General features: G+C 56.0%; 1 protein-coding gene across 1 annotated transcript in view; it reads left to right on the top strand.

The window, feature by feature from the left end:
* The window catches only part of FAM53B (family with sequence similarity 53 member B), a 113,655-nt gene that overhangs the window by 41,795 nt on the left and 59,513 nt on the right, over nt 1-12,347 (top strand). The window contains exon 3 of the mRNA XM_045439163.1: nt 3,704-3,758. Within this exon, the coding sequence (XP_045295119.1) occupies nt 3,704-3,758 (55 nt within the window). The remainder of the gene's footprint in view (nt 1-3,703; nt 3,759-12,347) is intronic.

The following is a 12,347-nucleotide window of genomic DNA, read 5'->3' as shown; positions in this document are numbered from 1 at the left end:
AAGCCCCAGTTTGATTTCCAGCTTTTGCCTTCTCTACGGAGGATCTGGTGCCAAAACCTTGTCTTGTGACCCAAGGAATATCACGGAGACCAGGCCCTGCCCTGGGGTAGGCTTAGGAGTAGAGGCGTCACGGAGAAATAGAGTATTTTCTGCAAACACCAGCCAAGGCCTTGGCTTCGGTGTGCACACTGAGTGTCGTATGAACCTTGAGGCTAGAAGTCCCCAGGGCCTGGCGGGCCTCACCACATGGTGACTGGCTGGCCCATCCTTCCTGCAGTGGTGCAGAGGGTTTGACGGAGTGGGAAGGCTGGCTGCAGAGTGGCATATACCAGCAGGAATTTCATCATGTACCAGATGTACTTGGGATAAATCGGCTCTGGCCACCTGGAGCCCAGACGGGAGCTTGGTGTTGGGCTCAGGGAAACCTGAGCCTGGTCAGGGTATGCCTGGGCCTGACGTCCCAGGAAGCTGTCGGGAGAGCGGTGAATGAGGTCCCAGAGAGGGCAGGGACAGGGCGGCTCGGAGGCTTTTGGAAGCAGGTGCTCATGGCAGGCTCAGGGCCTCCCTGCCGACTCCCAGCGCTTGCTTAGTCCAGGAGCCGGGCCGCAGAGCCAGAGAGGGCCGCACCCGCGTCCTGTGCCCATCCCGTGTCAGGGGAGATGGAGACACAGTCCCACCAAGACACTGCTGTGTGGAGGGAGGGGTCCCAGTGCAAAAGTGGGGTGCTGGAAGCAGAAGAAGGGGGGGCTGCATTACCAGGTTGTGCATTTTCACGCACTCGGTGAGCGAGCAGGAGTGGGGCTCGCTGAGAACAGGGGACGTGGCGATGTTCCTTCAAGTGGTGTGAGATCTGGGTGCGACCGATCGCTGCCCACCTGTGCCCTGTGCCCCGCGAGGAGCCTTTGCCGAGTGTCCGTACTGCCTGCAAGGCCTTGTGGAGAAAAGCACGGGTGGGGAGGGTGCCCTTTGCCTGGGGCGGTCAGGGAGGGTGGCCGAGGAGGCCGTGCGGCAGGAGTGAGGCGGGGAGCCTGTCGTGGAAAGACTCGAGGTGGCATTGGGAGGGCCAGTGTCCCACGGGCTTGGCTCGTGTGGGCCTGGTGGCTGCAGGGAGAGGGGTGGCGGGTTTCATTCCAGTTGCCGTGAGAAGTCATTGGAGGTTTGTAAGCAGAGGAGCAGCATCGGCTGGCCTCTGTGGGTTCTGGGTGGAGAACGGACGATGGGCCCACGGCACAGGCTGGGGACGGGTTAGGCAGCTGGTTCGGTCTAACAGCGGAGGGCAGCGGTGGCAGTTCCACGCTCCTGTTCCACGTGTGTGCTCCCCGGCCTGGCCAATGAGCGGCCGTAGCCAACGGGGATGAATCCTTGCTGAGCGAATGAACGGGTGAGCGAGGGCCCGGGAGCCCCCGTGTGCTGGCGCAGTGGTTTCCCTCTGCGTCTGTGGGCTGGCCACGCCGGCCGGGTGGGAGGAAAAGCCCCGTGAGCCGTGCTCCGCTGACAGGTCAGCGGGCTGGCTCACTGGCTCGCTTCCTGTCGTCTGGAAACCCCAAGCCGTCCTCAGTGGCATCTGTGCGGCAATGCAGCAGGCGGGCTGCTCGAGGGTCCTTGCTCTCTTCTGCTTTCCCCGGCCCCATCCCAGTTTGGTTTTCTGTGCGCTGCCCGCCCGGCTCGCTTTGCCACCTGCCTCCCCAACCCGGCCACGGGGCGGGGGCTGTGGTTCCCCAGCAGGTGTTTGCTTTGTGCCAGGGTGCCCCTGTAGCGTTGGAGTTTTCTCCCTCGGCAGGCGAGGCCCCTGGCACAGCCAAGCCCGACTTCCCTCTGTGAACCCTCCCCCCGGGAGCGGAGCCTGCCTGGTGTCCATGGGCTGCACGCTTGGGTGTCGGGGGCGGCACTGCCCAGAGGCCGGGCTCTTGGGTCTTTGTCACCCACTCCCCTTTGGTGACTTCGGTGTGGGTTTTCAGCGCGCGTCCTGCTGTGGGAGCCAAGTCATTTGGAAGACAGGCAGACACGGCCATCTGACTTTTTCCAGCTGTTTCCTGGTTGGCCAAAGTCACTGTGGGATCCAGGAGGGCAACCCGTCCTGAAAATAGGATTCTTGTTCTCAACCGAGGAGGGGGCACTGGAGAGGCCCTGCCCTGCCCCCTTCGCTTCTCGCAGCCTTCTGGTCCTTGAGCACCGGCTCCGGTGTTCCCCGCGGGACGCCGGCCCCGACCTCGCGTACCCCGGCACCCTTGGCCTGGGCCCTCTCCCCTCCGCTCCCACACTCCCTGTCGTGCGATGTTTCGTCTGTGTGACTCTGTCCTCCATGAAACGTGAGCTTCCTGAGGACCAGGGCGGGCGTCCTTCACCTCTGTGTCCCAGGCTGGCCGGGATGGCCCCTTAGTGACCTGAATGGACGAACACGTAGCTGACTGAGCGCAGAGGGCTCTGAACTGGGGAGCTGGGGACAGGCACTTGGCGCCCCTTTATCTGGGTGGGGCCAGGTCTTTCCTAGTCAGCTCCCCCTCAGCCTTGTGGCCCTTAAGGCACCAGGGCCTGGGTTCCCGCCCTCTTCTCAGCCTGGAAGCCTGCGTGTCCCTGTTGCTTGGGGCTCCTCCCAGCAGATGGAGTTCTCTTGGATGGGCCGACTCCTCTGGGGCCGAGAGCTTCTTTCCCCATCACGTGGTCAGTCCCCTCGTGCAGCCTGCGTGTGAATAATTTCCAGTACTTACGAGTGGGTGACTGGCGGAAGGAGGAGGGAAGGAGTCGTAGGAATGCTTGAGGCGGGGCCTTCTTTCTGGGGCCCCGGTGGGCACGGTCTCCTCCTCACCAGAGGTCGGAATAGGCCGCCTGACCCCCGCCGCAGCCGGCACAGGGGAGCCCGGAACGTTCCGTGCTCAGGTTACCGTGTAGCCGCGGAGCAGTGTCCCATCTTGGGGTTCTCGTGGAGGCCCCAGTGGCCCGTTTCTCTCCCAGCGGCCGTAGCATTTTGTTGAGGGTGGGTGTGCGGTGTGAGGGGAGACGCACGATGCTCCCAGTGGAAAGGGAAGCCGTCGGAATACCGTGCCAAGGAGTCTGAAAGGCATAGCTCTTTGCTGTGACCAAATAACACCTTCGAGTTTCTGTTTCAGTTCAGAGAGGGTGCCCGGAGGGGGGCCTCCTTGTTGCGGCAAAGCAGCTTGCACGGCGAAGGGCCACCCTCCTGAGGTTTACCTGATGCTTCTGTGTAGAGGAGGAAGAGCTGTTCTTCTGGTGTCTCGGGGCGGGGAGGGGGGGGGGTGGAGGGAAGGAGCCGAGGGTGACAGATGGGCCTGTGCTCCTCACTGGGGGCTCTTCCTGTCATCGAGAGGCCCCCTCTTCTCCCAGCCTGGGCTGTGGGGAGGCCTCTCTGCAGCCCGGCTTGGGGAACCATGTATATCACACCTCGTCCGTGTCACTCACACGGCCCAGTCCCCGAGCGTCAGAAGCCACGGGGCTTTCTTGTGTGTTTTTGAAGCCATTAACTTGACGGCCTCCGTAACTCACTGGAGACGTTGGACGCGGAGTCCGGGTCTGATTACGGGCCGATGTTGCCTCTCGTAACACTTTTGTCTCCGTCCCCTAATCTGACGTTGGCAAGAGGCAGTTACCCCTTTAACTGTGACTTTAGCAAGGGATCAGTGCAGGGTCATGTGCAAACGTGCTTCTTATGACGCGAAGAGTGAATAGCTTTTCTGGTTGTTTTCAGCACACGCCAAAGAAGATGAGTCAAGGACCGACACTTTTCTCTTGTGGAATTATGGGTGAGTAACCAAGGTGGCCGTGAAGAGTGCTTCTCTAGTCCTTCCGCCAGGGCCTGAGTCCTCCAGGTGAGACGTTGGAAGCCCTTTCCGGACACGGACACGGGCACAGAGAGCAGAGTGGGGACTCTGCCACCCCGTTCCGACCCCAGTGGTGCCGGAGTGGCGCCCGGGCTGCGGGGCCGAGTGAGCGGACGGGCGCTGGTGCGTGCTTTGCAAATGTCGTCTCCAACCGTAACGTTGAGTGTTTCTGTCTGGTTTTTAAGGTAACCACGTTCATTTTTTTTTTTTTTTTTAATTCGGAAAACGTACCCCAGTGTAAAGTATAAGATAAAAATCTCTCCTAGCCCCCCCAAAACCCAGTGATAACTCCTATTAATATTTTGGTGTGTTTTTATGTCCTGTGAGTTTTTTTTTACGTAGCCACGATGAACACCGGATTACATAAAATTAGATACGAAGAAGTTTTGCTTTTCTTTGTTTCACTGAGTCGCAGTTACCATCATTCCCGCATCGCATTACATTTGTTGGTTCCACGCTGGTTTAAGGAGGCCGAAGTACTGAATTGGGTATCAATATGTATTTAACGTTGTGACTATTTCTTGGCTGTTGGGTGGCATGGTTGTTTTATTTGCCGTTGTGATTAATTAACAGTGACTAAGCGTCGAAGTCTTTGTCTTTTGTCTGCCTTCAGGATTATTCCTTAGGAGTTCCCAGGAGTGGAATAGAGAGGCCAGAAGGCAGGAACGTTTTTAAGGGTCTTGCTTCATATTGTTGGCTTGCTTTCCAGAAAGGTTGTCTCAGTCCCCTGTGCCCGTGCGAGTGCGAATTACTGTTTTTTTTACAAGGGGGCAGAGGGGATGACTGCATTGATTATATTGATTTTTTTCTGTGCTCCCAATGACCGAGCACGATCCCTCCTTTCACTGTGTCTCCGTGACTCCTGCCCCCCGTGGGGACACCTTGCCACATGAGTTTCTGTGAGGTTTGCATTGAGGCAGAAACCAAGCCTCCGAGGTAGGTGACCACTTCAGGCCTTCAGCCTTTGACTCTGTGCACAGGGTTCTCTTCTTCTTCTTCAGGCTCCGTCCCGTAGGTGGGGTGACGAGGGTGGAGAGTCATAGGGAGCCCCAGGCCCCTGACTTTGCAGGGTCTCCGGGATTCTGCAGCAGTCTCGGTGTGGGGCGGGTGGGGATGCTCAGTTCACACCTGGGGAAACCAAGGCCTAGTGAGGTGACCAAGCTCCCTTGGCAGAGCTGGACCCAGGCTGGGGGAGAAGGAAGATTGTTTTTGTTTTGTTTTTTTTCCCCTCAGTCATAAGCCACAGCCCTGTGGGAGAGCCCAGGTGGCCCTCTTCATGCTGCCACCCAGAGGAAATGGAAACAGGGAGCTCACCTGGCCTCGGTTTACCCATGTGACACACTTCTGAAAGCTGTCCCCCACATGGGGCTTGATTGAGCACCTCGTTGGTGGTTAACGGCTTTCAACAAACCCTCCGTCACTTAGCCACATGGCTCGGAAGCTTGCCTCACCGCCTGCTTCGTGGGCTGGACTCAGTTGTGCTGTGGTTGAACTGCCTGCCTTTGTCCTGCCAGGAAGGAGAGAGAGGCACCTGGGCGCTCAGCCCCTCAGCCCCGCCTGGATTTCAGCTGTCAACTGGGCCAGGCTCGTACACGGGGCTGTGCAGACGTGGGTCTTTATTTCGAGGCCACTCGTACCTGACCTAGGCTGGTTCCAGGGCACTGCCAGGCAGCAGAGGAGCAGCCAGGCGCGGGGGTCTCCAGAGTCCTCCTGGCCTTCTCCTCGGCTGCTCTCTCTCCCGCGTGCCCGTCTTTCTGTTGACCACCCCTCCTCGATTTGGGGAGACCCTGACCCACCTGAAGCATGCATTCATGGTACATTTCAGGGACGTGTTCCGTTAGATATTTATTGAGTACCTACTAAGTGTCAGGCACTTGGCACAGAGATAGAGTAAGTCTGCCCCTGCCCTGGGCGGGGGAGGGGGGGCTCTGTCTAGTGGAGTCTGGAGGAACAGGGAATTCAGCCCATCTTCCTGAGCCTCAGTCCCCTCATCTTGCAGATTGCAGTTCTTGGTGAGATTTAAAGGGACAGCAGCACACAGGAAGTGCCGGCTCAGTCCCTCCCGCCCTCATCCCATTTCTGGGCACTCGTGCAGGTGGAGTGTCAGCAGTCTGAGGCCTCCCGTGCCTGTGTGCAGGTGCAAGCTCAGGTGACCGCTCCTGCCCGCTTTAACCGGCGAATCGAGGTGTGGCCTCACCCTGCGACGTGAACTTGGTGGCGGGGGGAGCATCCCAGGGAGTGAGATTTCACTGTAGACCTGCCTGCTTTTTAATAGCACTCTGGGTCCAGCCGGACTTCTCAAGAGGGTTTTGAGCCTTTCCAGGGCTGGACAGTATTCAGCCAAGGCAAAATGTCCTGTTACTCTAATCACCGAACCCCCTGTCTGGCCCTGATCGGTGGACTTCTCCTGTGATTGCTGGGGACAGCTTGGCCCTGTGACTCAGGGCATTTCCCTCCTCCTGAGCCCCCATGCAAGGGTCCTAGCTGGAAGCCAGTGCGAGTTTGAGTTTCCTAAGCATTCTTAAGAAAACCCAGGCAAGGGCATTAGGGTGGGGAGTGCAGCGGCCTTTTTGCTTCCTCTTAAAAAACCACCCTTTCAAGTTGTTCAGCCTCCTCTGCACCCACTTAGATGAAATGCCTCACTAATATGATCAAGTGCTCACAACAGCATGTGTTCTTTTTTAAGTACTTTATGTTGTCGTGAGCTGGCTTATGGGCCCCTCCCCAGCTTTCGCTCCCCCCACCCCCACCCCCCGACACCAAGTTTGGGAACTTGGTACAAAGAAGTGGTTTTGTGCTTGTCCAAAGCGGGGGAGAGAGAAGAGCAGGGCAGAGTGGAGCCAGGCCACCGCCCGGCCTGCTCTGCACCAGGGCCCCGTGCTCCTTACTAGGTTGTGAGCCCCGCCTGGTCCCGGAAGGGCTCCTCCTAGCAGAGACTGTGTTTTGCCCCATGGCTTCCCTTCTCACCTCCCGTACCGTCCCGAGGACACTTTCTTTGCTGAACTGGAATTTCCTCTGCAGGCGGCTTCTGTGGGGAAGAGCTGTGTACGTGCCCAGTTATTGTGTTCTCAACACAGGAAACCTTGGTCAGGTGGCAGCTTCGTGGGTGTGGGCAGCCTGCTGGTCAGCTGGCCTGGCAGGCGGGCCAGCCCTTGCTGCCGGCCATGACTTCCAGCGGGTGGAGAAAGGGGCTCGGCCACCCCTGAGAGGATCGCCGTGTGCTTGGAGAGGCAGGGGCTCTACGCGAATCCTTGTAACACGGCTCCCCCCCAGGTCCTCTGTCGTTCGCCGTGGGAGATGCTTCTCCACGCTGACCCAGGGGCACACGTGTATCAGTTTAATCTTTTGGTGAAACAGGGCAAGTGGGGTGAGAGCAGCCTCCATTCACCACCCTTGGCTAATTGCACCCATTAACTGAATCCTGTATTGCAGGGACAATGGACACTACATATTCCCTTTTCCTCACCACTCAGGCGAGGAGAGGCCTGGAAATCAAATAATAGGTGAGAAAGCGAACGCAATACCAATGATTGCAAAAAGGCCACTAGGAAAAGTCGTGTAAATACAAGTCAACGAACAGAGAACAAAACAATTCGTATGCTTAAAAAAAAAAAAAAAAAAAAAATTGCAAGGAAACCCATAATTACTTTAGGAGTTATGGTAATAAATTATTTATTAATGTAAATTATTTCACAGGCAGAGAACATAGAGAAACTTGAGCAGAAGGATCATGCATTATGTATAAAAGGGAATTGTAAAAATATGATAGCAGCCCTTACTTGTGCCACTCTGGTTCAGGTTTGTCAGCATTTTAATTATAAGCCCTTACTTTCTGTGTTTAATTACTTGGCTGTTAAAGTCTACTCTGTACATGAAAGGGTTGTTCCCGGGGGCACTCTCCGTGTTAATTTCTACAGGGTAAACCAGTTGGCTGTGCTGAGCCGCGTGGGACTGGAAGATTCCACGTTGAGATTTGATAGCTTTTGGTCTTTTAACTCCACCACTGTTCACTGCCGGAAGTGGAGTGGGATTGCACCTTGGGTGCAAAAGCCGGCACTCGGAGGTGGGGCATTTTAGATTTCCTAGAACCGGCAGAGGACTGAGACGAAATGGACAACGGTAATGGCACCTGAGTGGCTCAGGCCTGTTTCTGGTCTCTGCCGCTGCTTCTGTCTCTCTCAGAGGTAGCCATTTGGAATCCGATCATTGGACCAGAGCCTCCCATAAGAAACAGATGATCAACCAAAATCGGCTAGAGAGAGCTTCGTTTTCATTTTTAAAAGCACATCCATATATGACTATGCAGGTGTATGATTTTTCTGAAGTTTGCTTTTTCTTTGTTATTGGTTTTTACTTATCATCGGTACACGTGTGAGTTTTCACTCCCTCAAATAACTTCAGGTTTGTCTGTGCAGAGTGCTTTGAATGTTTCCTCGCACCATTTATTGGTTTCAGACGGTGTTTCCGGAATAGAGTACAGACTGGAAGTGGGTGCAAAGTGTGGTTGGCATATGACAGCTGTTCACGGTGACCAGTGAGAAGGGAGCCTCCCGGGCTGCCTTCTCGCCCAGGCTGGCCTGCCTTGGGGCGGGGAGGGGGTCCACAGTGGTGCCAGAGGACAGGGGAAGACAACTGCCGGGCTGACTGGGCACCACCCACCACGGTGCATTGCCAGGTAGGAAGGTGGTCAAGTTCGGGGCAGCCTGGCCCAACGGCAAGAGCACGGCCTTGGGATTGCAGACCCTGCCGTTGGCTCGCTGTGCGTCCGTGGTTGAGGCGTGACGCTCTTCTGAAGCTCCGTTTCTCCACCCGCAAGCCTGGGAATGCCGTGGTGCCTCATGGTTGAGCTGTGTGCTTGGGATGTATGCTTACGCGCTCTCTCCGCCTCAGCAAAGGTCCCAGGGGGATGTTAGTTAACAATTAATATGCAATTTGCTGAGTTCTCCCAATAGTTCTCCCCTGCGTAATGGCTCTCAGCTTTGCCGGGCGCATCAATTTAGAGATGAATCGCAAGCAGGTGCCCATGTCCCAGGCTGTTTATGTACCCACAACCAGGATGGGGATCTAAAGGAGATGATGGTTAAAAGTGACCTTTCTGTCCCTTCACAGTTTTTGTTGCCATTGGGAATCCTGGCTCCGTGCACATTTCTGAATGCCCCTGGAGGCCAGGGGTGGGGCTGGAGGTCTGGGTCAGAGCTGAACGGGCCATCGCAGGGCCTCAGTGCTCCCTGCCCCATACAGACGGGTGCTCAGTCTGGTATGGTTTTTACCCCTCTACACTGTCTTGTTTGGGGATCCCACCAAGCCTCTTTTTGTAAGAGCAGAGGCTTCCCAGAAGCTGCGGTGGCCGCCATGGGCCGTCCTACCCAGCTGGGGAGGGCAGGGCCCTGGTCGCCACTCTGAAGGTTACCAGCTGCCTCGCTTCTCCTAGAGCCCCTCAGGCCAGCCTTCCTGCTTCCCTTGATGGAGCTGCTGGAGTGTTCTCTCCAGCTGTCCTAATCCCTGTCCTCATGCCTTGGCCGAGGAGCTTGGTGTCCTGTGTCAGTGTGCCTGAACCCAAGATACAGCTGACATTTTATGATTCATCGCACTCAAGAGGGCACATCCAGAGGATGGGGCCCAGTCAGGCAAAGCCCAAGAACGTTTTCTTCCTGACACAGCCTTGAATTAAATCTGTCTCCATCCTGATGACACGGAGAAAGAGGCACTCCAGTTGGCAGGGGGCTCTATAAGTTCGTTTGAAAATCAGCGACCCCACTGTGGGACCGTGCACGTCTCATTGGGGCATGTCTTCCCCTTTGTTCTTTTTGTGGGACGGACTTAGTAACGCTGTCTTCAGAAAGACACCTCTCCAGTTTCCCATTGAAAGGGTTGGTGAGAGCTTCTACCCCGAAATCAAGGGTAGAGTCCTTGCAGCCCCGAAGCTAAGTTAGCACAACCCAACCCACAGGGCTGGGGAGACAGAACATCGTCAGCACAAGCAGATAGGTGTGAAATCCAAGAATGAGTCAGCCAGTCTTGATCTGGCTGGAGGCCTGTTACCCAGGCCTGGGAGGCTACAAGAATCTTACATCTTGGGTCTCTGCTTCAGGTGCTTAACCTTTTCTAGAAACCACATTCTGCTGTGGTTATGTCACCATAAGGCAGCCTATAAAACACAGCACACAGATACCCAGGGCCGTAAATCTCCTCTATCTCTTGAACCTAAGAAGGCCATAGGCCCCTAAGAATCTGGGCCCTTGGGAATTTCCCTTCAAGTTCAAGGGTAGAAATGGAAACAAGAACATTTGAGGTCAAATGCTATTTGTGTTCCTCCAAGTGTTTTCTTTCTTTGAGCTCTAGATCTGCGTACCCAGCAGCCTCCTGCCCTCCTTAGTCCGGGCGTGGTTGGACTGGGGCCTTGGGAGTGGGGCTGGGGGACCTGGGGTTTTGTTCCCATGTGTGTGAGCATCGGCTGAGGTGGTGGTAGTCTTCCAGAAACCTCAGGCTCGGGCATCAAGCCTCGGCTCTGAAAGACCCCGTGGAGGTCGCAAGTGAGAGAACCGGATGGTTTGTATGCTTTTGTATAAGTCTGTGTGGTTTGTCCTCCCGTCTCGAGGTAGAGCCTGGTGTGCGTTTACCTTACACACACACACTTCCCTGTGAGTCATCCCCAACTTGTGAAGATGGCTCACCAGGGCACAGAGGAGCTTTAGATGCTGCTGAAGGTTGACGTGATGAGGACTGCATAGAGCGTATGTGGCTGGTGCCTTTGTGCTGTGCCCACATCCACCAGAGGCCTGGCATCAGCGTGTCCCAGGGAGAAGGTGAGAGGCCTCAGACTCTTCCCCTGGTTTCCCAGGCCTCTTCCAGTGGCTCTCCATCTCCATCCAGGACCTGCTGTGCAACTTGGGCCCCCCCCCCCCCCGCCCTCCTGCGGGAAAGGGCCCTCTAAGTACTTGAAGGGTAAAAGTTTTCCTTGTCTGTAGTTCGACTTCCTGTCTGAAAACAAACAGCAGAACACCAACCTTTAATGGTGTTCTGAATTCAGATTTGTAGAGGCTGGACTGGTCAACCCTCTAGAAGCTTCCTGGGTGTGGCTGCCACTCTGACAAAGGTGTTTGAGAACCCAGGTCCCCGAGTAGCCTGTAGGAGCAGTTCTCAGCAATTTTGCCACAAAATAACCTGAGGAACTTATGTAAAATTTTTTGAATGTTTATTTATTTTTGAGAGAGAGGGAGACAGAGACAGACAGAGCGAGCAGGGGATGGGCCGAGAGAGAGGAAGACACAGAATCCGAAGCGGCTCCGGGCTCTGAGCTGTCAGCACAGAGCCCGACGCGGGGCTCGAACCCACCAACCGTGAGATCATGACCTGAGCCGAAGCCGGACGTAGAGGAGCTTGCTTAAATGCAGACTCCTCCCCTCTAGAGACTGTTTCCTGAGAAAGGGACTGGGCCTAGGAATTGCATTGTAACACCCCAAGGGATGCTCCTGCAGGGGGTCCCAAGCCACACGGAGGAAATCCTGCCATAGAGGCTACAGGTTGCCACTCCAGCACTCCCAGCAGTGCTTAGTGCCCAGTTGCCGGAGAGCTGAGCCTCAGCGGTAGGAGCAGAGCCCGCAGTGCCCTCGCAGGCCTTGTTCCAAGCAACTGTTTGGTTCTCAAAATAGCTCTGCGAGGGCATCACTGTCTGTCACTCTCATCTTACACATGAGGAAACCGAGGCCCTGAGAGATTAAGTAACTCTGCAGAGCTGAGTCTCAAACCCGCGTCCGCACCCTTCCCACCCTCCCAAGTGACCCCTGCTCAGTGGACTCCCCAGGTCCGTGGCCCTGGTCACTTTTGAAAGAGTTACAGTTGTTTGTGCAGAGTGATATTGAATGGAGGGGCGGGGGCATCCGGTGTCCTCTCCTCAGAGCCCTCCTGAGGTCCTTTTTGTACAGTATGACGTCAGGGCCAGAAGCTCAGGGCGGTTTGCCATGAAAAAGTGGCTTCTGTTCCTGTTTCTTTTGTCTGATGACCTGACCCAGCAAATCGCTTTATGTTCCTTGAGTGAAGGGGGAAAACACCAAGGCTAAACATAGCCTCCATTGTCTTTACTGTTCTTATGTTGTCCTTCTCCAAGCGATAAAGATAGTAACCGTTAAAATACTACCTGTCCCTCAGACAGACCAGGTGGCCCCCTGGCTGCTGTTGAGGCACAGAAGCAGTGCTCCACGTTGGGCAGTGCGTGGTGTTTCCAGAGAATCCCAGACATCGTAGCGCTAGCCAGACTCCTGGCCGCTTCCCGCGCAGCTATCCGCGGCCTCGGTAAAGTGGGAAGTTGAACGCGGAGCCCAGCCCGTACCTCCCTGACCAAGGATAAAAGACCACTGAGGCCAAGCGAACCCCCACAGCCGGCTCTGCCGCTTTCCGGCACACCGCCCGTTCCTTCCTCCACCCGCTGCCACCGGCTGAGGTCTGCGGCGTGCCGGGCTCCGTGCCGGGCACTGGGTGGCCATGCTGGGTCTGTGCTTGACAGCTTGTGGC

This window comes from Leopardus geoffroyi, chromosome D2 (genome assembly GCF_018350155.1).
Source record: "Leopardus geoffroyi isolate Oge1 chromosome D2, O.geoffroyi_Oge1_pat1.0, whole genome shotgun sequence".
Taxonomy (NCBI): Eukaryota; Metazoa; Chordata; class Mammalia; order Carnivora; family Felidae; genus Leopardus; species Leopardus geoffroyi.
The sequence above is the reverse complement of the archived record's forward strand: the minus strand, read 5'-3'. Positions and strand labels throughout refer to the sequence as shown.